The sequence below is a fragment of the Microcaecilia unicolor genome, chromosome 6 (assembly GCF_901765095.1).
Source record: "Microcaecilia unicolor chromosome 6, aMicUni1.1, whole genome shotgun sequence".
In the NCBI taxonomy this organism is placed as follows: Eukaryota; Metazoa; Chordata; class Amphibia; order Gymnophiona; family Siphonopidae; genus Microcaecilia; species Microcaecilia unicolor.
In genome coordinates, this window is record NC_044036.1 from 85038382 (window position 1) to 85064923 (window position 26542).

General features: G+C 49.3%; 1 protein-coding gene across 4 annotated transcripts in view; it reads left to right on the forward strand.

Annotated features, from left to right (window-relative positions):
- The window catches only part of RC3H1 (ring finger and CCCH-type domains 1), a 343910-nt gene that overhangs the window by 150315 nt on the left and 167053 nt on the right, over positions 1-26542 (forward strand). For all 4 annotated transcript variants that reach the window (XM_030205363.1, XM_030205364.1, XM_030205367.1 and 1 more), the window contains exons 10-11: positions 2026-2307; positions 26031-26236. In XM_030205363.1, coding sequence (XP_030061223.1) covers positions 2026-2307; positions 26031-26236 — 488 coding nt within the window. The remainder of the gene's footprint in view (positions 1-2025; positions 2308-26030; positions 26237-26542) is intronic.

Below are 26542 nucleotides of genomic sequence, written 5' to 3' on the forward strand. Positions count from 1 at the left end.
TCAATAGCACTGGCATTAGCCACCACTGTTATACAAACTAGAGAAAGTCTCTAATATTGTGGTTTAATTTGCTCATATAATAGGCTCCCATCATGGGTCGTCCTGTCTGAGTGTCTCTTGTCTTAGGGCCCTTATGCCCTCTTCTTGCTAGTACAATGCAATCTGGGTTTTCATGTGAGAATAAAGCACTCTTTGACACCAGGTCAGTCAATAGCTATTCTCATTGGTCTCTCCTTTATTCTCAATAAAGGGAACTTCATAATTTTTCTTGGTTGTCATAGATGTAGATAGAGAAGCACAGTGGTTTTTCAGCCCCTGATAGCTTTCTTCCTGTATTTTCTCCTCTGGATATTCAACTGTTCTATGACTTCCATTGTTGTTGCAATATTCCCTTTATAGATGTGCCTTAGTCTTAGGCTGTTGCCTTCAAATATTCTTTCAAGGAAAACATCAGTTGAGTTTATTTCTTGGTCCTCATGTCTCTTCCATGGTCTATCGATGCTATTTTCTGTTGTTCCTTCTTATCATGGGAATCGCATCTTTCTCTTCCATATCTTTTGTCTCTCCAGAGCTCTTTTGATTGCTCTTGTTTTTTTCTACTTGGTACCTCTGGAAAGAACCTCTAAGGCTATTTCAGTTTATCTCTCTCTGTCAGTTTACTAGACTGGGGAGATTAATGATGTGTTTGTTTGCAAAGTGCTTTCTCTTTTTTGAGTGTTTAGATTTTTTAGTCACGCCTTATATTAGGTACTCTGCTTTGCTGCAACCCAGTTGTCTGTATTGGTCTGATAGGATGCTATGGAAGGAAAAGTTATGTCTTACCAGATAACTTTCTGTCCTTTAGTCCTATCAGACTAGACAAGAATCCCTGCGTGGTTGATGAATTTTATTTTGCTTACAAATTATATTTTTCAGATATCACTGATTCTTAAGTTTTTCCTATCCTATTGTATATTGCATGTCTTCTGACTCGGTGAAATATTGCATGTCAGTAGAGTTTGTTTCACTAGCTGGTAAGGTTATGAACTGATTTAGTCACTTGGTCTCGAAGTTTCAATATTGGCCATCAGGCAGGTTTTGGGCACCATCGCTTGGCTATTCGAAATACTGAAGATTCTCTGCTATGTAATACCCTTAAGGAGCAAGTCACAAGAGCTGTTTTCTTCCTCTCTCTCCATCCGCTGGTGGAGGGACACAGTCTATTTGTCTGGACTGGTCTGGTAGGATTAAATGAAAGAAAGTTATCAGGTAAGAACTAACTTTTCCATATCCTGGTATTCTGGTCATTTATGTGCGTTCTTGGCACCTAAATATTGGTGCCTTCTTTATGTGCAGAAATAGTTGTGCTTAGTGTATATATGCATAACCTATGACCATGTAGCCTGTGCATATGATTATTGACCTGAGCAGGGACTTTCCTAGAGGTGGGGTTGGGGTACAGTTTGGACTTAACCACATATTTTATTCAGTAAACGTGTGTGTGTAAAATACTCAGAAATTTGAATGTACCAAAGAACAAGTGTGAATATGTGCAGGTATTTTCTGTGGATAATATGTAAAGGGAAAGTATGCAATTGATATAACTTAAAGTGCAAATATACTATACAAATTAGACGATCTGTTAATAGTACCCTCTTTGTTTCTAACTTTTTTAAGGATGAAATAGGTCATTTGTATGTCTTAACTATATTTAGCTATGATAGCTTAAAAATATATATGTATTTTTCATATTCGTTCTAGAAACACATGTTCTACTTATTAATATTTGGCTATTTCAAGGTGCAGCTAGCATAAGTTTCAGATTAAGTGTAGTAGAGCAACATCCTTATATATACCTTGCTGATAAAGATAAAAAAAACTAGCAAAAGAAGAAGAGCTTTTGAAGACTTCACCACAAGAATGAAATTGAAAATTGAACACATTGATAATCTTGCAAGCTGCTGATAGAATCTTTTATGTAAAATAGTTCTCTGCTTCCATGTATAAAACTTGATTTCTTGTTTTCTTGTTCACACATTCCTATAGATTCCGTAAAATGAACAAGCGTCTTGTTCCCAGAAGACCACTGAGTGCCTCTTTGGGCCAGCTAAATGAGGTGGGCCTCCCTACAGGTTCCATCCTCCCAGACGAAGGACCGGTAGATATGTCCAGCCGAAAAACCTCAGGTTTGCCGAATGGCATTGTACCCACAGGAAATGTGGTGACTCAGCTGATTCCTCGGGGGACTGACTCGAGCTATGATCCAGCGCTGAAGCCTGGGAAGATTGACCATCTGAGCAGCAGTGCTCCTGGCTCCCCTCCTGAATTGTATGAATCTTTTTAATTTTGTGTGACATCCACAGTATCTATGTTTACTAGGTGTTATCTGTTTGGTTATAAGATATCAGAGGAGAGAGGATCTATAGAAAATTGGAGGAAAAGCTGAAAAAAATGAATTATAAACACAATAGAACTTGCATGTCTCAGTGACACATAGCGTTTCCTCATAATTTCAACAGGGATGTTGTCATCCTCTTGTAACCACATTCTCCTATGCAGTGGTTCCCAAACCTGTCCTGGGGAAACCCCAGTCAGTCAAATTTTCAGGATATCTGTGAGTTAGAATTTCATGAAATGGAGGCAGTACATGCAAATCTAACTCATGAATAATCATTGTGGATATCTTGAAAACCTGACTGGCCGGAGTTCTCCCAGGACAGGTTTGAGAACCACTGTCCTAATGCATTGGTGAAATACTGTTTTCTTATCTTGCTAGACTAGCCCAGACTAGTGGGGTCATGTTCCCTTACCAGTAGATGGAGGCAGAGAAAACTGAAGATTCTAATGACATCACCAGTAGAACAGATGGTGCAGCCAGGACCCTGTCAGTATTTCTCTGCCTCTAGCAGTTGATACAAGTTGGATTAGTGCAGCAGGATGTTTGTGGTAGCAAGCCTTACTTCCCAGGATGTACATTATGGTCTGTGATCAGTGGTTGAGGATGGCTTGTTTGCATTCCCAGGAGCTGGATTATGATCCTTCTCTTAATTGAACCTGAAGGGGTTTGCTGCCCCTCTGTAAGCCATGTGACTTGGCCCAAGGGCCTTCACTCAGTGAGGCTATCTGGCATAGGTTCCCATGGGGCCTTACCAGAGGGCATACTTCTTCCCTTCTCCTTTCCTCCCTCTGTAAAATAAAAATAATACAATTTTATTTTGGGCTCACTTAAAACTTTGTTCCCTTGTTAAGGGAATAAACTTAAAACAAAAAACAAAGAGTTTCTGTCAGCAGCAGATGTCTCTGCCTAAACAAGAACCAGTGAATTGCCCAGCCTTCAGGAGAGCTGCCTTTTTACTGTAACTGAAATAATATCAGAGCGGCTGAAATGCAGGGAACCTTGGGAAAGGAAGAAGCTATATGAATCGTCTTGGAAGGAGAAAATATAACCTGTGTCACATGGGTGTTACCTACAGACCCTCCTGCACAAATGGAAAAGGTGGACAAAGATCTGATAGAATATATCCATAAGCTTGGAATGAAAGGGGAGGCATTGTTGATGGGAGATTTCATCTTGCCTGATGTGGATTGGAACATCCCGTTGGCAGAATCGTAAAGAAGCAGAGAGATTGTGGAATGCCTGTCCAAGTGCTTGCTCAGACAAATGGTGACAGAACCCATAAGAGAAGGTTCAACGCTGGATCTAGTGCTAACAAATAGAGAAAGTGTTTCTAATGTCCTTGTGGGTGCCTAGCTAGGCACTAGTGATCACACTATATGGTTTGATATAAGAGCGAAAGCGGAGTACGGAAGAACACATCAAGAGGATCATGGAAAAGATTACCGGATTAAACTCAAAGCAGCCAGTAGGGAAATATGGCTAGTGAAAACACAGGTGGAAGAAAAAACTGGCTAAAGATGTAAAGAGATGTGATAAGACCTTTTTCAGATATATTGAGAAAAAAAGAAAAGCTTGGAATGCAAAATCTGTAAGATCCTGAGAATGGCTATGTGGAGAGTGATGAGGATAAAGCGAATATGCAAAACAAATACTTCTCTTTGCTGTTCACAGAAGAAAATCCTGGAGAAGGACCGCAGTTGGCTCCTGAGAGTATATCTGGGAATGGAATGGATATTGCATCATTCATGGAAAAAAAACGTTTATAAACAGCTTGAAAATCTGAAAGTGGAAAAAAGCTATGGGGCCGGATGGGATACATCCCAGGATACTGAGGGAGCTCAGAGAAGTCATGGCGGGACCTCTTAAGGATTTATTTAATAGATCTTTAGAGACGGGAGAGGTTCTGCGGGATTGAAGATGGGCTGATGTGTGGTCCCTCTTCATAAAAGCGGGGACAGGAAAGAAGTAGGAAACTACAGGCCGGTAAGCCTCATGTTGGTGGTAGGAAAAATAATGGATAATGAATAGTAGGTGATAGGAAAAATAATGATTCCTTAGCTTCAGCAGCAGATGAATCCAGGAACTGGTGGGTTGTATCCATTTACCAGCAGGTGGAGATAGAGAACACTGAAAGAAGGTAGTGACCTAGTGTGTCCAGGTCCCTCCCCCCTTTAGTATAACTATCACCAGCAGGATGTTTTGATGCCAAGGGAGCCTCAGGGGATGGGAGCTCCGGCTGCTTCTGGTGCAGGGTGACTCGCTTCCCACGAGTTCATCCTCTTAGTGCACCAAGCCTTTTTATTAAAGAGGACCTCTTCAAGTTCTTTCAGTATGCCACTACTTCCGTCAGTTTCCTTGGCCCAAGGAGTGCCTTCTCCTGAAGAGGAGGTCTTACCTACGGTTCGTGTAGATGCCCCTGCCCTTAAATGCAGGTGGGTACAGTTTTGGACGCAGGCTCCCTAGGATCGCATTCACCTACCCCGTCCCTGTTTGGGGGCTCATCCAGCTCCTCCAGACCGGCAGGGGTGGAGGACCTGGAAGAGGGGGAAATTTTGCTAGAGGAACAGGATGATCCAAAGGCGGTCTATCTTCCATAGGGATGAACTCCCTTCTCTTATTGCGGACACCTTGCAGGCCTTGAGTATTACCCAGAGGAGGCGGCTCGTCTGTACAGTAATATCAAAATGGCAAGCACGAGAAAGCCTTCCCGGGCTTTTCCCGTTCATGAGGCTATTCAGGAGCTTATTACGATTCAGTGGGCAGAGCCTGATGTTAGCTTAAAGGTTTCTCGGACTATGGCCCGTCTCTACCCGGTGGCGGAATCTCATCTGAGTCTCTTGGAGTTCCCGAATATAGATTTGCTGGTGATGGCTGTCACTAAGAAGACCATTGCCCCTGTAGAAGGAGGAGTTTCATTGAAGGATATGCAGGATTGTTTGGAAGCATTCTTGAAACGCTCATTTGAACTTTCTGCCTTGGCTCTGCAGGCATTCATTTGTAGTTCATATGTTGCTAGAGCTTGCCTTGCCTGCGCCAGCAGGCGAACGAGCAGAACCTCGAGACTTCTGCCTCTCTGGCGGACATGGCGCCGCATATGGAGTCGGGGCACACTTACTTGGCTGACACCCTTTATGATTTAGTGGGGACATCGGCCAAACAGATGTCGTTGGCAGTGACTTCTCAGCGCTTGCTATGGCTTCACCGCTTTGAGTGAATTCCTTCAAAAAGGCGGTAAATAAATCCTAATAAATAAAATAATAAATAGGTTGGCAGATATGGCGTCAAAGCAACACCTTCTGAAATTGCCTTTTGGGGTAAACTTCTATTTGGTGAGGACTTGGAGAAGCTTGTTTGGGATTTAGGGGATTCCAAATCTCAGCGTCTTCCCGAAGACAAGCCCAAACCCGCACCCATGGACTCCGCTTCGAAACCTAGGTTTCGTGACGCACGTTGATACCGTCTAGGGTGTTCCTCGGTTTCCTTTCAGTGTTCCAGATTTCAGCAGCGCTCTTCCTTTCGCTCAGACAAAAGACCCACAGCTTCTGCACAGAGGCAGAGAGCTCAAGCTTGTACTTCACAATGATGGGGTGCCGGTCCACTCTTCATTCCTGACTGTAGGGGGCCATTTGACCCTCTCATGAGGAGTGGGCCAAGATAACCACAGACCAATGAGTGCTCAATGTGGTCAGAACCGGGTACTGGCTAGAGTTTGTGGCACCTGTTGGGGATGCCTTTTTAGAATCCCACTGCGCCACAGTTGTCAAACGGGCGACGGTGCACGAAACGTTGAACTCCTTGCTAGACTTGGTGGTGGTGTCCGTTCCCCAGTCAGAGCTGCTTTCAGGCCGATACTCCATCTATTTTGTGGTCCCGCAAAAAGGAGGGTCTTTCAGTCCAGTGCTTGATTTGCGCAGAGTCGAGTCCCTCAAGGTGCGGCATTTCCACATGGAAACACTGCGCTCCGTGATAGCGATGGTACAGCCCAGGGAATTCCTCGTGGCACTAGACCTCAAGGATGCATATCTTCATATTCCAATTTGGCCTTATCAGTGCTTTATGCGCTTCGCGATCCTGGGTCAGCATTTTCAGTTCCAGACGTTGTCGTTTGGGATGACCACAGCACCGCGCACCTTTTCCAAGGTGATGGTGTGGTGGTGGCAGTATTTCTGGAGAAAGAAGGAGTCCGGGTCCACCCGTATCTGGACATTTGTCTGATCCGGGTGGATTTCGCGCAGGAGAGTCAGCTAGCCACAGCCCGGGTTATCAAGGTCCTCCAGTCCCTTGGATGGGTGGTCAGTTATCCCGAAAGTCAGCTGACCCCCTCTTAGTTTCTCGACTATTTGGGGGTTTCTTTCGACACAGCTATTGGCTGCGTCTTTCTTCCCGACAACACGTCTCAAGTTGCAGTCTCAGATACTGTGCTTGCTCAGCCTGCCTCGTCCCTGGGCTTGAGATTACGGCCAGGTGCTTGGCTTGATGGTGGCCACCCTGGAAGTGGTGCCATGGGCGAGGTCACACATGAGGCATCTACAGTGTGATTTGCTCAGTCGCTGGTCTCCAATGTCTCTGGAGTATCAGCGCTGCCTTGGCTTCCAAAGGCCAGGCAAAGCATGACTTGGTGGCTCGCCAAAGCCAATCTGCTGCACGGGATGCCGTTCACTACCCCGCAGTGGCTTCTGGTAACTACAGATGCCAGTCTCTCAGTATGGGGGGCTTACTGACTCTTATCACTGTGCTCAAGGGCTGTGGACAATGGTGGAGTTCGGTTGGTTCATCAATTGTGGAACTGAGAGCTATTCGATTCCACAGGATCCTGCAGGGGCGTGCTGTGCGGGTTCTGTACACAATACGACAGCGGTGGCCTACATCAACAGCCAGGGAGACACTCAAAGCAAAGAGTTGGCTACGGAGGCGACGGCCATTCTGGCCTGGGCGGAACAGCATCTCCTGCTCTTGTCTGCGGCACACATTGCCTGGTTGGACAGTGTGCGGGCCGACTTCCTCAGTTGCCATTCCCTCGATCCGGTGGAATGGGAGCTGGCAACGGAGGCCTTTCTGCAGATTTGTCGCAAGTGGGGCACTCCAAGGATTGACCTTGTGGTGTCCAGTCAGAATGCCAAGGTGCACCAGTTATTCAGCAGAAGGAGAGAACTCAGTTCCACAGGGGTGGATGCCCTGGCACTGCCATGGCTGTTTTCTGCTATGTGTTTTTGCCGTGGCCCTTGATCGGGTGAGTTCTCCACCAGATTCGCCGTCATCTGGGGTTAGTGATTCTCATTGCCTCAGATTGATGGTGTTGACCGTGGTATGCGGATTTGATGCGTCTCTTGGTGGAGGCCCCGTTCCGTCTTCCTCCGCTTCTGGACCTCCTGCTTCAGGGTCCGGTGGTTATGGAAAGTCCTTGTCGCATTGGCCTTACGGCCTGGCTCTTGAAAGGGCAAAGTTGAGGAAGAGGGGGTATTCCGACGAAGTTATTGCTACTTTGCTGCGGGCTCGGAAGCGGTCTACTACTAAGGTCTACGCCCAAGTTTGACGGACCTTCGAGGCTTGGTGTGCGGCCCATGCCTGGTGCGCGTTATGGGCATCGGTATCCCAAATGTTGGCCTATGGGTTCAGGTGGCCGCGCTGGCGTGTTTTCGGGGCTTTGTGTCTGGTTTGTCGTTGGCAGCTCATCCGGATGAAGTCTGATTTTTGCGGAGCGCCTTACAGCTTCGTCCTCTGTTGCGTAGTCCTTGCTCTTACATGGAGTTTGGGGCTGGTGCTGCGGGCCATGCAGCAGGCACCATTCGAGCCCTCTTCAGCTGGGGCCTCAGAGAAAGATCTGACCCTCAACGTTTTTTTTTGGGTAGCTATGGCATCTGCATGTCGGGTGTCAGGCTTCAGGTACTCTCTTGTCGGGAGCTTTTTTTGCAGGTTTCTGAGTCTGAGGTCAGCAGTTCGCATGGTTCTTCCTTTCTGCTAAAGTTGTTTCACGTTTCATCTGAATCAACCCCTCTTTTCTCCCTTTCGCAGAGAGGACTGCCTGGATTACTTTCGGCAGCTACACCTCTTTGGATGTCCCGTTGCGTCTGATGTGTAGTATTTGCACATGTCTAACGATTTTCAGTGTTCTGATCACCTCTTCGTTCGTTGTCTGGGCTGCGTCGGGATTTTCTGGCGCTCCAAGGCCACCATTTGCACGTTGCGTTGGGAACCGATTATTTCCACCTTATATCCTGTCAGTGAAACTCTCCGCGGAGGCTTTTAAAGTTGCATTCCATGAGGGTGCAGGCTGCCTCCTGGGCGGAGGTAGTCTGTTTTCTGTTCTATAGAGCTGTGGGCTTCTCACCTTTCATTTTGTGTGAGGCATTACCAACTAGATGTGGCCAGCGCGATGGTGATGTGTGTTTTGGATTGGCGATCCTCTGGCGAGGAGCTGCATCTTCCCACCTGGTATAGGGACTGCTTGGGTACATCCCCACCAGTTCTAGGATTCGTCTGCTGCTGAAACTAAGGAAGGAATAATTAGGACTTACCTGATCATTTTCTTTCCTTTAGTCACAGCAGATGAATCTAGGATCTCTCCCTGGTTTCTTCTGGTATGCTGTCTTTGTGGGATCTGAAATGAGCAAGAGCTATTGTTTTGCGGGATCCCGAGAGAGAAAAACCTCGCTAATTTTCTTCATTTAAGTTTTTATTCACTCCTTTTGAGTGCGTTGTTTGTTGTAAGTTTCGCTACTGGTTGCTTCTTGCTGCTTGGCATGTGTTCTATACTAACTAGTATAAAAGGCCCGTTTCGGTAGGCAATGAAACGGGCGCTCAGCAAGGTAATACCCCCCCCCGCAGCGTCCTTCCTGCTCCTCTGCCCCCCTGCGCCTCCATCGGTCTTAGGACCCCCTCCCCACCAAACCCTCCTCTGCCCCTGCAGTCACGGCATGTGCAGCGGCCCTCCTCTCTCCCCTGCTCCCCCTGCAGCCACCCATGTCCAGCGACTCTCTCTCCCCCCTGCCCCCCTGCAGCCACCCATGTCCAGCAACCCTCCTCTCCCCCTGCAGCTGACCCATGTCCAGCGACCCTCCTTCCCCTGCCCCCTGCAGCCACCCATGTCCAATGACCCTCCTCTACTTTCCCCTTGCCCCCCCTATAGCCACCCATGTCCAGCGACCCACCTCTTTCCCCTGCCCCCCCCTGCAGCCACCCATGTCCATCGACCCTCCTCTGCCCCTGCCCTCCTGCAGCATCCCTTCTGTCTCCCCTGCCCTCCCTTGCAGCCACTCATCTGGTCTCAGGACCCCTCTCCACCTCCCTCTTCCCTGCCCCCCGTTGCAGCCACCCATGTCCAACGACCCTCCCCTCCCCCTGCCCCCTCCAGCCACCCATGTCCAGCGACCCTCCCCTCCCCCTGCCCCCTCCAGCCACCCATGTCCAGCGACCCTCCCCTCCCCCCTCGGAGCATCACCCAAACCCCTACCCCTCCAAGCGCATCACCCAAGCCCCTACCCCCCCCCCCCCCCCCCCCCCCCCCCCCCGGGCACATCAACCCCCTCGCCACCCGCAGCTGCCAATACTAACGCTGTCCGGCTGCTGCTGCATCTCCTGTTCAGCAGCAGCGGCCGGTAGGAAAAGAAAAAAGCCAAAAAAAGATTTTAAATCTGAAACACGGCTCCGTAGACGGCCATCTGGCATTGTCTGTCATCTCTGCAGCCGCTCCTCCCCTCTGACATCGCAGCGCTCCTCCGAGGTCTTCCTGCAGGGGTAGTGACGTGGAGGGGAGAGGAGGAGAAGCTGCAGTGACGACAGCCAATGCCAGATGGCTGTCTACGGAGCCGCGTTTCAGGTTAAAATAAGTACATAAGTACATAAGTAATGCCATACTGGGAAAAGACCAAGGGTCCATCGAGCCCAGCATCTTTTTTTGGCCTTTTTCTTTTTGTACCTGCCGCTGCTGCTCAACAGGAGAAGCAGCAGCGGCCGGATAGCGTTAGTATTGGCGGCTGCGGGTGGCGAGGGAGTTGATGTGCCCGAGAGGGGGGGGGGAGGGGTTAGGGGCTTTGGTGATGCGCCGGGAGGAGGGTCTTGGGTGATGCGTCGAGGGGGGGTAGGGGCTTGGGTGCGGCGGAGGGGCTTGGGTGTTGCGCTGAGGGGGGGGCACTGAGAGCTGATTGGTAGGCAGGGGGAGGAGTAGTTTTCCCCCTGCCTGGCTCGCGGTTTTGCAGGGCAGGGGCTTTGGTGTTGCGCCGCAGGGGGGCACTGACAGCTGTTTCCCAGGCAGGGAGAGGAGTAGTGAAACACGCTCCGTCGTGTTTCCCTACTCCTCCCTTGCCTTGGAATCAGCTGTCAGTGACATCACTGACGTCAGTGCATTCTAAACTGCCTAGCAGACCACCTCCGAGGGAGCCACGGTCCCAGGCACATTAGAACTTTGGAGGTGAGAATTATTATATAGGAAGGGGAGGGACCTGGACACACTAGGTCCTACCTTCTTTCAGTGTTCTCTTTCTCCACCTGCTGGAAGAAGGATACAAACCCACCAGTTCCTGGATTCATCTGCTGCGACTTAAGGAAAGAAAATTATCTGGTAAGTTCTACTTTTCCATAATGCTGAAGGAAAAATAATGAATAGTGAAGGAAAAGATAGTTAACTTTCTAGAAGCTAATGTGTTGTAAGATTTGAGGTAACATGCCTTTGCTAAGCAAAATCTTGCCAAACAAATTTGATTAATTTCTTTGACTGGGCTGATTCAAGGAACTGGATAAAGGACCATGCGCTAGATGTAATCTGCTTGGATTTCAGCAAAAGCCTTTGATACAGTCCCTCACAGAATTCTTATGAATAAGCTGAGAGGTCTTGAATGTAGGACCCAAAGTGGTGAACTGGATTGGAATCCACTCAGAGGAAAGGAAGGCGAGAAGTGGAGGGGTAAAGGGGTCAGTACTGAGACCAATTCTGTTTAATATTTGTGAGAGACATTGCTGAAGGATTAGAAGGAAAAAATTGACTTTTTGTGAATGACATGAAGATAGCCGATAGAATGGATACCCCGGAGTGCAGCCAATATCTATGCAAACATCACCATTATTTTACATGTACCTCCCTCCACTTATATACCCCCTCCCCATTTCTATTTATACACTATGGTGTGAGAGTCGTGTGTTCTTAATATCTCACACACCTATAGCGTGTACTTTCAAATGTTCTCCCCTCTCCCACTTCTCTTACCTGCTCACCCCCAGGGTTGCCAACACAGATAAAGTGAAATATATGCTCCTATATTAATAAAACTCACCCTCAACGTTCTGAGGACACTGACGTCAGTGTCACTTCCCTGTGGGCATCTTCCTTCTGGGTTTCGAAGGGTTCGTGGTGGTGAAGCCACCGACATCACTGGGTGTCTGGGCCACGCCCTCAGGGTCGGCGTCAAATGTGATGACGTCGAGGGCGGAGGCAATGGCGTCAAAGATCGAGGGCGGAGCAATGGCGTCAGTGGAGAAGGTGGCGTGCGTTGACGAGGTGCGGAGCAATGGCGGTCAGTGGCTTCACAGTGCCGAAGGGGTGGGTGGGGGGGGGGGGGGGTTTCAGGAGGAAAACCTTGCTAGCGTCCGTTTCATTTCCTCCAGAAACGGACATGTTTTACTAGTATATATACAATATGTATATGTATGTATATTACTATATATATATGTATGTGTGTGTGTGTATATGTGTGTATGTATATGTGTGTGTGTGTATGTGTGTGTATGCATGTATATATATGTGTGTGTATATGTATGTATGTATATATGTGTGTGTGTATATACATATATGTATGTGTGTGTGTATATATGTATATATATGTATATATATATATATATATATATATATATATATATATATATAATTAACCTTTACCTCCGTCCAATGCATTCAAGATCAAATTACAAGTCTTCAGAGATAAGAATTGTATGTAAGCTTCTCAAATCAATGAAAAGGCTGTACAATGTTTTAATGTGTATTAGACATCACAAGCTTTCAGTTTTAGAAGGCTATGGAAAGTATTTTGCGACTGCCAGTATATGGGTTCAGTTTCCTGTTTTCCAGAACTGTAAAATAAATTGTTCCTATTGTACAGACTTAGAAGTAGCTTAGCTACTTTACCCCTTATTCTACATACCCCCATCCCCCCCCCCCCCCTTTAAAAAAAAAAAAATACACCTAACGGTGAAATTCTAATTGGTTGCCTCAAGAAGCATTTTGGATAATGGCCAAAATAGGCCAAAAATCCCTGGATTTTTACTACAAGTTCACAGAACATGTATCAGTGTTGTCTGCCCCTTGACACTTAGAGCACCTTCTGCTCCATCACCAACTTGTCTTATGAGCATGACTTTCAGAAAAGTGAGCTTTGTGGGTAATCCTAAATAGTCATTCATTCTGATTGGCACTATGCACAAAAGTCTGTTTGATTTGTTACAGAACATTTGTGATCCTCAAGGAGGGTCCTAAAACTTGGTCCCATTTACTAATGAAATGCACATTATCTTTAGGCAGACAATAGATATGCAAAGTTTCATGTATATTGACCTACCCCTTGGGGCATCTGTATCCTGATTGGAGTTCACCTAGATTGAGCGAATTAAGATAGTGGCACAACTAAATGTAGGTGAACTGATTTTCCTGCTCTGTTGGGACACATTGAGGGGCATAATCGAAAGGGACTCCCAAGTTTTGCTGAGGATGTCCTTGCAAAACGTCCCGATGGAGGGGCGGGGAAACCCGTATTATCGAAGCAAGATGGACGTCCATCTTTCGTTTCGATAACACGGTCGAGGATGCCCAAATTTTGAAATTTAGGTCGTCCTTAGAGATGGTCGTCCCTAGACTTCGTTGTTTCTGATTTTCAGCGATAATGGAAACCAAGGACGCCCATCTCAGAAATGACCAAATGCAAGCCCTTTGGTCATGGGAGGAGCCAGCATTCATAGTGCACTGGCTGACATGCCAGGACACCAACCAGGCATCCTAGGGGGCACTGCAGTGGACTTCACAAATTGCTCCCAGGTACATAGCTCCCTTACCTTGTGTGCTGAGCCCTCACCCCCCCCCCCCAAAACCCACTACCCACAACTGTACACCACTACCATAGTCTTTATGGGTGAAGGGGGGCACCTAGATGTGGGTACAGTGGGTTTCTGGTGGGTTTTGGAGAGCTCACATTACCACCACAAGTGTAACAGGTGGGGGGGGGGGGGGGTGGGATGGGCCTGGGTCCGCCTGCCTGAAGTGCACTGCACCCACTAAAACTGCTCCTGGGACCTGCATACTGCTGTCATGGACATGAGTATATTTGAGGCTGGCACAAAATATTTTTAAAGATTTTTTTTGAGGGTGGGAGGGGGTTAGTGACCACTGGGGGAGTAAGGGGAGGTGATCCCCGATTCTCTCCGGTGCTCATCTGGTCAGTTCGGGAACCTTTTTGTGCCTTGGTCGTAAGAAAAACACGACCAGGTAAAGTTGTCCAAGTGCTTGTCAGGGATGCCCTTTTTTCCATTATGGGTCGAGGATGTCCATATGTTAGGCACACCCAAGTCCTGCCCTCGCTACACCTCCGACACGCCCCTGTGAACTTTGGTCATTCCTGTGACGGAAAGCAGTTGGGGATGTCCAAAATCGGCTTTTGATTATACCGATTTGGACGACCCTGTGAGAAGAATGCCCATCTTGCGATTTGTGTTGAAAGATGGGCGTCCTTCTCTTTCGAAAATAAGCCTGATTGTTGCAGCTCATTGAAGGACATTTATTTTACCATCTTTGAGGAGTAAGTGTTCAATTAAAGTAATGCTCCCTTCCTTAGCATCCCTCCAGACCGGCCCAGGATTGGACTGATGGGTTGTGCTCGCCTTCCAGCAGGTTGGAGACTGAGAAAAAACTCTGACTCTAGCGAGCCAATAGGAGCCCTGGTCAGGTGACCCTAGCCTCAGTATTTTCTCAGTCTCCCAGCAGGTAGGAAGTGAGCCCACTTGTCTCTCTTGGTTGCTTTTTAGCCTTTTCTCTTCTATTTTGGCTTTTGTCTGCTTTTTCTCTGTGCCACAGGAATTCTTTGGAGGCTTGTTAGAACTTTCAGCTTTATTAGCTTTCAGCCTCAGGGGTATACTCGGGTGTCCCGAGTCCCTCCCCCTTTTCCTCCCCACCTCCCTTCTGATAATTCAATTTCTAAGGGAAGGGTTGCCCTTTTGAATAGCAAAGGGTTAATACCTTTGGGAGAGGCAGCCCAGGTTAAAATTAATACATAATTAATAAGGAGTTTTCTTTCCCCATTTCTCTAACGAGCAGGCAGCTCTGGTTTGTTATAGTTGTATGCGTGCTGTTTTGAAAAAAAAAAAAAAAGATAAAAGACACTGAAAGATACAACACCGTTACCTTGTTCTTGCTGGCCTGTTCGTTTTCGGGGGTGAATTTCTAGTTTAGCGCTATTTGACAGAGTGGGGCCCTCCTTTATAAAAAAATAAAAAAGGATTTTCGGCGCGAACCGCGTACGTGCGTGACCGTGATGTCCGAAAAACTCGAGCGATGCGCCGTCTGTCAGCGTCGGGGGTTCCTCTTCTGGCGCTTGCAAGTATTGCACGGCGCTAGTGGGAACGTCGGGTCCGGTTCTTTCTTCTTCGGGAGGTCAGTCGGCGATTTCGGCCTCACCATCGCGCTCGGAGCCAGTAGTTGCGGAGGGGGCAGGCGCGCCCCCAGACACTGGTACAGCAATTTTCTCTTTCTTCAGGAGCTCTGTTGCAGGCTGGGCCTACTCAGGCAGGGGGTTTTCCTCCTGAGTTTGTGCTCCAGATGTACCAGGCTTTTTTGATGCACAAAGGTGATGCAGGAGCTGGGGCAGGAGTTTCTAGCAGACCTGCTCCTCCACCTCCTAAAAGAATTAGAGAAGGTGTTTTGCATGATGATTTTTGGGACGATCAGGAAATGCCCTATTTGGAGGAAGAGGAAGATCTAGAAGAAAATGTTTGGAATGATCCTGATCTCTCTTCTGCAGATCCTGAGGCTGCATCTTTTGTCCAGGGGGATGATCCTTCAGTGGCTAGAATTTTTCACAAAGATGACTTGCAGGAGCTTATAGCTATGGTCTCATCTACGTTGAACTTTGAAGATCTTCCGCCGGTTTCTCAAACCCGAAAGGTAGATTCCTTGATTAAGGGGTCTAGATCCGCAGCCAAAACTTTTCCCATGCATCAGGACATTTGGGATGTTATTAAAGTGCAATGGGAGGTTCCAGATGCGGCTTTTTGTCCGACTAGATCTATGGCTCGTCTCTATCAGATTCCGGAAGCGGATAAGACTCTGCTTAAGGTGCCAGTCGTGGATGCAGTGGTGTCAGCAGTTACTAAGCGTAATACGGTCCCCGTGGATGGGGGAACGGCTTTGCGGGATGTTCAGGACAGAAGGCTGGATTCTCTGCTTAGGAATAGTTTTGATGTTTCTTCCTTGGCAGTGCAGGCTGCCGTTTGTGGTTCCTTAGTCGCTAGAGCCTGTTTTAGTTGGGCAGAGAGAGTCCTGGACAGGACTTCGGATGATCTGCAAGCTATCAATTTGGAGGTGGCCAGGATTGAGTCGGGGGCGGCTTTTCTGGCTGATGCCCTGTATGATTTGCTCCGAGTATCTTCTAAGTCTTTGGCTTTGGGGGTCGCTGCTCGTCGATCTTTGTGGTTGAAGGGTTGGTCGGCGGACGTGGCCTCCAAGTCAAAGTTGAGCAATCTCGCATTGTTTTGAGCAGACACTGTTTTAGATGCAAGGGTATTCTGTTACTGGGGAAATATAAATGGTAGTTGACATGCCATGGGTGTTCAACCATCAGCTGATCATGTCTTAGCAAATAGGCATGATTTTACTTCTTTACATCTGGTAAGCCCAGTCCCCCAAATTTCCATTTACCATACATTTTCTCCAATTTCAGCTTTGATTTTTTTTTCCTTCCCCAGCAAACTTTAGCAAGTTAAGTAGACAGAATAATTAATTTTTTCTGCTACAATTGAGTAGGGATTTGTTACATTATGTATAACCATTTAGAATGCAAAGTTATGTGGAATAGACAAATCCTGTCCCTTAAAAAATGGGGTAGATTTCTCAAGCTCACTAATTGCCATTTGGTCATATTAATTAGTTTACATAGTAGATGACGGTAGATAAAGACCTGTTCAGTCCATCCAGTCTGCCCAACAAGATATACTCGTATGTAAGGTATGATGCGATACTACATACATATACTTGATCTTGATTTGTCCTTGCCGTTTCAGGTACAGGCCATAGAAATCTGCCCATCACTGGCTGTGTTCCCCAATTATTGAAGCTGCCATTGATGCCCCACTCCAACCCATCCAAATCAGTCCCACCATGATCAGGGCACAGACTGTAGAAATATACCCGGCACTGGCTTTGCTTCCCATTACTAGAGTTGCCATCTAAGCACCACTAAGTTTGTTTGGTTATGTTCTCCTTCCATACAGGATTCATTTGTGTTTATCCCACACATTTTTGAAATCTGTTCTCAGCTAGTGGCCTAGTGGTTAGGGTGGTGGACTTTGGTCCTGGGGAACTGAGGAACTGAGTTCGATTCCCGGCACAGGCAGCTCCTTGTGACTCTGGGCAAGTCACTTAACCCTTCATTGCCCCATGTAAGCCGCATTGGGAAAGCGCGGGGTACAAATGTAACAAAAATAAAAAAATAAATAAAAATAAAATCTCCACCACCTCCTACCTTCCCATCTCTGGGAAAGGTTTGTTTGTACATAATCCCTTTTGAATATTTGAATGCCTGTATCATATCACCCCAATATCTCTCCTTTCCTCCAGGGTATACATCATCAGGTCATCAAATGTCTTCTCATATGTCTTGTGGCACAAAAACCTCATACTGTTTGCGTCACTTTTCTCTGAAATGCTTCAAGTCTTTTTATGTCCTTAGCAAGATACGGCTTCCAGAACAACATAGCAGTCCAAGTGTACAGGGGCATGGAAACCTCCTTTCTTGTGCTGGTTATACCCCTCTCTATGCAGTCTAGCATCCTTCTGGTCATTGCTACCGCCTTGTCACATTGTTTTGTCTCCTTGAGATCCCTCTTCTGAGCTGTGCTTATCAGTCTCTCACCTCTAGAAATACAAAGGAGATATACCAGATAGGAAGTGAGAAACTGATAAGCACAGCTCAGAAGAGGGATCTCAAGGTGACAAAACGATGTAGCAAGTTGAAGAGGCCCTTCCCATTGAAGAGAGCATAGAGGTCTTTCAGACACTTTGAAAATGAATTGTAGATACCCAACATCTTTTTTGAAAACAAAGCACTTTGTTCCCCTCCTCTGATCGTCTGAAGGATAGTCATTTTATGCACAAAATTAAGAAGCTTGCAGATTACCACTCTCGGTCTGCCGCCCTCTCTCTGCCTTTGACCCAGCCTGTGGGCCCTCTCCACCAGCAACGGGCCGCCATGAAATGACCCCACAACTTGGCGTGACAGCCAGTCCTCCAGGAACTTTCTCAGGTCCTTATCATCCACCGATTCGGAGATCCCCACAAATTGCAGATTATTTCTACGCGATCGATTTTCTAAGTCCTCAAGCTTTTCCGCGTACTCCGCTATCGATTTTTGTAACGAGGCCTGCAGCTCCTCCGTCTTGTTCATTCTATCCTCCAGATCGCTAGTACACTGGCGATAAGTCCCCATATCCGCTACCAAACGGTCCAGATTACCCTGCAACTGCTCCAATTTCGAATCAGTAGGACTCAAACGAGCATTCAGGATATGCTCCAAGGCTCCGATCACCTCTGTGGTAATTTCCGCAACCCACACGGAGCTAACAGAAGAACCGCCGGGACTAGCTGGCGCCGCCATTTTGTCCGCGCCCAATTTTACTTTCTCTTTACGGGGCTTTTTCACTGCCATTCTCACACTGATCCCGCTCCAAAAGGCCCTCTGAAGTCAGGTCACCACTGGCTTTCACTCTTTTGACACAAATCCGAGCTGGGAACGCAAGTCTGGTGGGGTTTTGTGTAGAGGTGGCAGGAGCAGAGAAACTAGCTGCTGCTTCTGTACATAGCGTCACGTGACTCCCACCCAACATCTTTTTTAAGGTAACTGTTGCCTCAGGGGTCAGTATTGGGGCTGATTCTGTTTAATTTCTGAGAGAAGGGTTAGTAGGAAAAGTTTGACTTTTTGCAGATGACACAAATATCACTAACAGAGCGGATATTGTGGAGGAAATAAAAACCATCCTCTCGCTATTCAAAACTATATAACCAACCAGACATGGCCTTTGACTGGTTAAATAGCATATCAGCGTCTAACTGCTAACACTCAGCGGGAGATAACGAAAATGGAAGGGGAAAACCAACCATTGTCCAGGAGTGCACGGAGTGTGAATAGTGGGAGTACTGGGACCGGTGCTATTTAACATATAATTGATCTGGAAATTGGAACGACAAGTGAGTTGATTAAATCTGAAGATGACAGAAAACTATTCTGTGAAAAATTGCAGGAAGAACTTAGGAAATTGGAAGACTGGGCATCCAAATGGCAGCTGAAATTTAATGTAGACAAATCACATTGGGAAGAATAATGCAAATCATAGTTATCTGATACTAGGGTCCACTTTAGGAGTCAGCACCCAAGAAAAAGATCTAGGTGTCATTGTAGACAATACCTTGAAATCTTCTGCCCAGTGTGCGGCAGCGGATAAAAAATCAAACAGGATGATAGGAATTATTAGGAAAGGGATGGTAAATAAAACCAAGAATAGTATAATGCCTCTGTATCACTTCATGGTGCGACCTCACCTTTAGTACTGCGTTCAGTTCTGGTCATCATATGTCAAAAAAGATATAGCGGAATTAGAAAAAGTTCAAAGAAGAGCAACCAGAATGATAAAGGAGTTGGATCTCCTCTCTTCTCCGAGGACAAGCAGGCTGCTTGTTCTCACGACTGGGTTGACGTCCGCGGCAGCCCCCACCAACCGGAAGAAGCTTCGCGGGACGGTCGGCACGCAGGCCACGCCCACCGCGCATGCGCGGCCGCCTTCCCACCCGTGCGCGACCGCTCCCGCCAGTTCCTTTTTTTCCGCGCCTGGAGAGAGTCGTGCTTTGCCGCTCTCTCTACTTCAGCCGCCGGATTCTTGCGATCGCGTATACGCGGATCGCGCTTCGTTAATTTAATTTAATTTCCTTTTATTATCTTTTCTTTTACAAAAAAAAAAAAAAAAAGACTGCGCGTGTGGAGCACGCGCTCCCCTTTTCCCTCGCTTCTAGCGGGGACGCCTCGTTGCGGCCTAGTGGCCGCTCGGTCGGCTAGTTTTTTCGTGGTGTGATTTTAGCCACCATTGCCGACTTTGACTTCGCCGACGCGATTTTCCGTCGATGTCCTCGAAGGTCCCGAGTGGATTTAAAAAGTGTGGTCGCTGCGGCCGGCCGATCTCGCAGACCGACACCCACGCTTGGTGCCTCCAGTGCCTCGGGCCGGAGCACAATCTCAAGTCGTGCGCGCTGTGTCTCGGTCTCCGGAAACGGACTCAGGTTGCGAGGCAAGTTCTGCGGGACCGTCTTTTTGGAACTTGCGCCGGCCCCTCGACGTCGACCCTCGACGGCATCGGTATCGAAGGCCGGATCTTCGGTACCGGTATCGATGCCCGAGACATCGGCACCGATGGCAGCGACCCCAGGAGAACAGGTCCCGTCGGCCCGCCGGTCCGCCGGTGAGAGTGGGGTTGAGAGGCCGCGTGGGCTGTCGGCCCCGGTCACTCCCTCAGCTCGTGAGCCACGGGACCGAACCCTGTCGGACCCGGTACCTCGAGACCGAGGGGGATCGACCTCCTCCTCCTCCATGCCCTCCGGCGCCGGTGACGTGCACCGGAAAAAAGACAAGAAGCGCCGTCACCGGGAGCCCTCGGTGCACCCTGAAGGGGAGTCGACGCCGAAGCGTCATCGCAGAGAGGAGAGATCTCCGTCGGTGGTGGAGGTACCGACGCGTCGGGGTTCCGGCACCTCGGTGCCGTCTCCTGGCCCCCAGCAGCTTCTGGCACCGACACCCTTACCGGCCCCACCGCCTTTCCCGGCAGCGGGCCTGGACGAGTGCCTCAGAGCCATCCTTCCGGGGATCCTGGAAGGGCTGATGCGCCAGGCTGTGCCGGCGTCGGGGGTGCTTGCGCCCCCGGCGCCGATGACTGTGGCGCCGGCGAGCTCTAGCCCGGCGCCGGGGCTGTCGACACCGCCGCCGCTTGCGGTGCCGGTCTCGACCGCCACGCAGGTGGAGTCCCCGTCGACGTCGATGGAGGGAGCTCCGTCCCCGCCGGCGCGGGAGTCCACCGCTCGACGACACCGAGGCCTCGGTGCCTCGACGTCGAGCCGGGCCCGGTACCGGACTCAGCTACATGAGCTAATGTCCGGTACCGAGGATGAGGACTCGTGGGGGGAAGAGGAAGACCCGAGATATTTCTCCTCAGAGGAGTCTACGGGCCTTCCCTCGGACCCCACGCCGTCACCGGAGAGGAAGCTCTCACCTCCTGAGAGTCTCTCCTTTGCCTCCTTTGTGCGGGATATGTCTATAAGCATTCCCTTTCCCGTGGTCTCTGTGGAAGAGCCGAGGGCCGAGATGCTCGAGGTCCTCGACTATCCATCACCACCTAGAGAGTCCTCCACGGTACCGCTGCACAATGTCCTGAAGGAGACGCTGCTTCGGAACTGGGTGCGACCACTAACTAACCCCACCATTCCCAAGAAAGCAGAGTCCCAGTACAGGATCCACTCTGACCCAGAGCTCATGCGGCCCCAGTTGCCCCATGACTCAGCGGTCGTGGATTCTGCTCTCAAGAGGGCACGGAGTTCGAGGGATACCGCCTCGGCGCCCCCGGGGCGGGAGTCTCGCACTCTGGACTCATTTGGGAGGAAGGCCTACCAATCCTCCATGCTCGTGACCCGCATCCAATCTTACCTGCTCTATATGAGCATCCACATGCGGACCAATGTGCAACAGCTGGCGGACCTGGTCGATAAGCTCCCGCCGGAGCAGTCCAGGCCATATCAGGAGGTGGTCAGGCAGCTGAAGGCGTGCAGAAAGTTCCTGTCCAGGGGGATTTTTGACACCTGTGACGTGGCATCTCGTGCTGCGGCCCAAGGTATAGTGATGCGCAGGCTCTCATGGCTGCGTGCCTCTGACCTGGACAACCGCACCCAGCAGAGACTGGCTGACGTCCCTTGCCGGGGGGATAATATTTTTGGCGAGAAGGTCGAGCAGATGGTTGACCAACTGCATCAGCGGGAAACCGCTCTCGACAAGCTCTCCCACCGGGCGCCTTCAGCACCCGCCCCCGCGGGCGGGGCGTTTTTCTCGGGCTCGGCAGGCTGCACCCTATTCTTTTGCGAAGCGTAGGTACAACCAGCCGGCCCGAAGACCTCGTCAGGCACAGGGACAGCCCCAGCGCGCTCGTTCCCGTCAACAGCGTGCGCCTAAGCAGCCCCCTGCGCCTCCACAGCAAAAGCCGGGGACGGGCTTTTGACTGGATCCACGGGAACATAGCCGCCCTACAAGTGTCCGTACCGGACGACCTGCCGGTCGGAGGGAGGTTAAAATTCTTTCACCAAAGGTGGCCTCTCATAACCTCCGACCAGTGGGTTCTCCAAATAGTGCGGTGCGGATACGCCCTGAATTTGACCTCCCTGCCTGCAAATTGTCCTCCGGGAGCTCAGTCTTTCAGCTCCCATCACAAGCAGGTACTTGCAGAGGAACTCTCCGCCCTTCTCAGCGCCAATGCGGTCGAGCCCGTACCACCCGGGCAGGAAGGGCAGGGATTCTATTCCAGGTACTTCCTTGTGGAAAAGAAAACAGGGGGGATGCGTCCCATCCTAGACCTGAGAGGCCTGAACAAATTCCTGGTCAAAGAAAAGTTCAGGATGCTTTCCTTGGGCACCCTTCTGCCAATGATTCAGAAAAACGATTGGCTATGTTCCCTGGATTTAAAGGACGCATACACTCACATCCCGATACTGCCAGCTCACAGACAGTATCTCAGATTCCGCCTGGGCGCACGGCACTTTCAGTATTGTGTGCTGCCCTTTGGGCTCGCCTCTGCCCCACGAGTGTTTACAAAGTGCCTCGTGGTGGTAGCGGCCTACCTACGCAAGCTGGGAGTGCACGTGTTCCCATATCTCGACGATTGGCTGGTCAAGAACACCTCGGAGGCAGGAGCCCTCCGGTCCATGCAGTGCACTATTCAGCTTCTGGAGCTGCTGGGGTTTGTGATAAATTACCCAAAGTCCCATCTCCAGCCAACCCAGTCTCTGGAATTCATAGGAGCTCTGCTGAATACCCAGACGGCTCAGGCCTACCTTCCCGAAGCGAGGGCCACCAATCTCCTGGCCCTGGCTTCGCAGACCAGAGCGTCTCAGCAGATCACAGCTCGGCAGATGTTGAGACTTCTGGGTCATATGGCCTCCACAGTTCATGTGACTCCCATGGCTCGTCTTCACATGAGATCTGCTCAATGGACCCTAGCTTCCCAGTGGTTCCAAGCCACCGGGAATCTAGAGGATGTCATCCGCCTCTCCACCAGTTGCCGCACTTCACTGCTCTGGTGGACCATACGGACCAATTTGACCCTGGGACGTCCATTCCAAATTCCGCAGCCCACGAAAGTGCTGACGACGGATGCATCTCGCCTGGGGTGGGGAGCCCATGTCGATGGGCTTCACACCCAGGGTCTGTGGTCCCTCCAGGAAAAGGATCTGCAGATCAACCTCCTGGAGCTCCGAGCGATCTGGAACGCACTGAAGGCTTTCAGAGATCGGCTGTCCTGCCAAATTATCCAAATTCGGACAGACAATCAGGTTGCAATGTATTACGTCAACAAGCAGGGGGGCACCGGATCTCGCCCCCTGTGTCAGGAAGCCGTCGGTATGTGGCGTTGGGCGTGTCGGTTCGGCATGCTTCTCCAAGCCACGTACCTGGCAGGCGTAAACAACAGTCTGGCCGACAGACTGAGCAGAGTCATGCAACCGCACGAGTGGTCGCATCCATTCCAGAGTGGTACGCAAGATCTTCCGAGAGTGGGGCACCCCCTCGGTGGATCTTTTCCGCCTCTCAGACCAACCACAAGCTGCCTCTGTTCTGTTCCAGACTTCAGACACACGGCAGGCTAGCGTCAGATGCCTTTCTCCTTCATTGGGGGACCGGCCTCCTGTATGCTTATCCTCCCATACCTTTGGTGGGGAAGACCTTACTGAAGCTCAAGCAAGACCGCGGCACCATGATTCTGATAGCGCCCTTTTGGCCCCGTCAGATCTGGTTCCCTCTTCTTCTGGAGTTGTCCTCAGAAGAACCGTGGAGATTGGAGTGTTTTCCGACTCTCATTTCGCAGAACGACGGAGCGTTGCTGCACCCCAACCTTCAATCCCTGGCTCTCACGGCCTGGATGTTGAGGGCGTAGACTTCGCTGCGTTGGGTCTGTCTGAGGGTGTCTCCCGGGTCTTGCTTGCCTCTAGGAAGGATTCCACTAAAAAGAGTTACTTTTTCAAGTGGAGGAGGTTTGTCGTTTGGTGTGAGAGCAAGGCCCTAGAACCTCGTTCTTGCCCTGCACAGAACCTGCTTGAATACCTTCTGCACTTATCAGAGTCTGGCCTCAAGACCAACTCAGTAAGGAATCACCTTAGTGCGATTAGTGCTTACCATTATCGTGTGGAAGGTAAAGCCATCTCTGGAGAGCCTTTAGGTCGTTCGATTCATGAGAGGCTTGCTTTTGTCAAAGCCCCCTATCAAGCCTCCTACTGTGTCATGGGATCTCAACGTCGTCCTCACCCAGCTGATGAAACCTCCTTTTGAGCCACTGAATACCTGCCATCTGAAGTACTTGACCTGGAAGGTCATTTTCTTGGTGGCAGTTACTTCAGCTCGTAGGGTCAGTGAGCTTCAAGCCCTAGTAGCTCATGCTCCATATACTAAATTTCATCACAACAGAGTAGTGCTCCGCACTCACCCAAAGTTCCTGCCGAAGGTGGTGTCGGAGTTCCATCTTAACCAGTCAATTGTCTTGCCAACATTCTTCCCCAGGCCGCATACCCGCCCTGCTGAACGTCAGTTGCACACATTGGACTGCAAGAGAGCATTGGCCTTCTACTTGGAGCGGACGCAGCCCAACAGACAGTCCGCCCAATTGTTTATTTCTTTCGACCCTAACAGGCTAGGGGTCGCTGTCGGGAAACGCACCATCTCCAATTGGCTAGCAGATTGCATTTCCTTCACTTACGCCCAGGCTGGGCTGACTCTTGAGGGTCATGTCACGGCTCATAGTGTCAGAGCCATGGCAGCGTCGGTGGCCCACTTGAAGTCAGCCACTATTGAAGAGATTTGCAAGGCTGCGACGTGGTCATCTGTCCACACATTCACATCACATTACTGCCTCCAGCAGGATACCCGACGCGACAGTCGGTTCGGGCAGTCGGTGTTGCAGAATCTGTTTGGGGTGTAAATCCAACTCCACCCTCCAGGACCCGAATTTATTCTGGTCAGGCTGCACTCTCAGTTAGTTGTTCTTCGTAGGTCAATTTCTGTTGTACCCTCGCCGTTGCGAGGTTCAATTGACCTGGGTTATTGTTTTGAGTGAGCCTGAGAGCTAGGGATACCCCAGTCGTGAGAACAAGCAGCCTGCTTGTCCTCGGAGAAAGGGTATGATACATACCTGTAGCAGTTGTTCTCCGAGGACAGCAGGCTGATTGTTCTCACCTACCCTCCCTCCTCCCCTTTGGAGTTGTGTGTTTCATATTTTATTGCTTGTCATTCAACTGGCGGGAGCGGTCGCGCACGGGCGGGAAGGCGGCCGCGCATGCGCGGTGGGCGTGGCCTGCGTGCCGACCGTCCCGCGAAGCTTCTTCCGGTTGGTGGGGGCTGCCGCGGACGTCAACCCAGTCGTGAGAACAATCAGCCTGCTGTCCTCGGAGAACAACTGCTACAGGTATGTATCATACCCTATATGGCCTATCCAGTCTACCCATCCATGCCATCTACTATCCCTTCATGTCCCTTAGAGATCCTGTGTACTTGTCCCCACTCGTCATCCTGAACACCAGCTCCATTTTGAATGTAATCTACAGGGAGCCAATGGAAATAGCAGAGTAACTTGATCCCTACATGGTCTCCCCATAATCCTACTTCTGGCTACATTCTACGTCCATTGCTTGGAGACCTAGCCAACAATGCATTACTGTAATCTAGATAGGTGGTAACTAAGGCTGAAATTAGTTTGCAAGGCCTGCTATTGCAGATTCTGTTGCATCCCCCTCACTAACCCATTACGTGGCTTATGCTTCCATATTAAAGCCTCTGTCATAAGGATTCCCAAATTCCAAACTTTGCATGCTCCTTACAGCCTCCATCTACCTGCAGTGTTAAAGGTGCTATCCTATAACTACTCTGTTGCTTTGTGGTAGAGGGCACCAGATCCAAAGCTTCAAAAAGTAGATAGAAATCCTTATAAAAATTAAAATACTGCAAGCCACTGTGTACATCTATAGAACACAGTTGATCTAGGTATGCATTCCACTTTTTCACATTTTGACTGAGGTTCTAGAGATCTGTATACTGTTATGTGTTTTGCATTTCTGCTTTATGTACATTGACAGGTGGGAGGGCAAAACTATGAATAATAATTTATTCTTTTCCTTCAGGTTGGAGTCTCTTCCCAAGAATTCTATATCTGCCTTACCTTTGAATCCTCACCCTGTGCCCCCTCGAGTACCAGCAGATTTGCCCCCAATATCTGTCGCCAAACAACTCCAGATGGTACCTCGTGGCTCTCAGATGTATCCTCCTCAGCAGGCAGATGTTTTCTATCAGGACCCTCGAGGAGCCGAGCCAGCCACCTATCAACCAAGTAAAGGAGCCCTTTCTTCTTTTCATTAATGTACACTGGTTTTTGTTCCAGAAGTGAACAAGTTGAAATTCAAGGATAAAACAGTATAAGCCAAGAAAATTGTGGTCAACTGTTAGCTATTCTGGCCTTCACTGCTACTCTCTGGTGATGGTCAAGGCTGATTGAATTCCCATGATGGCTTTTGTACTTGCTGCTTAAGAAGCTGTTGTTGTGTATCATTCGTAACTACAGATATTCTGTTTTAATTAAATCTTCAGCTGATGCAGAGATGTAAAAGAAAAAAAAAATCCTGCCAGCAAAATAGAT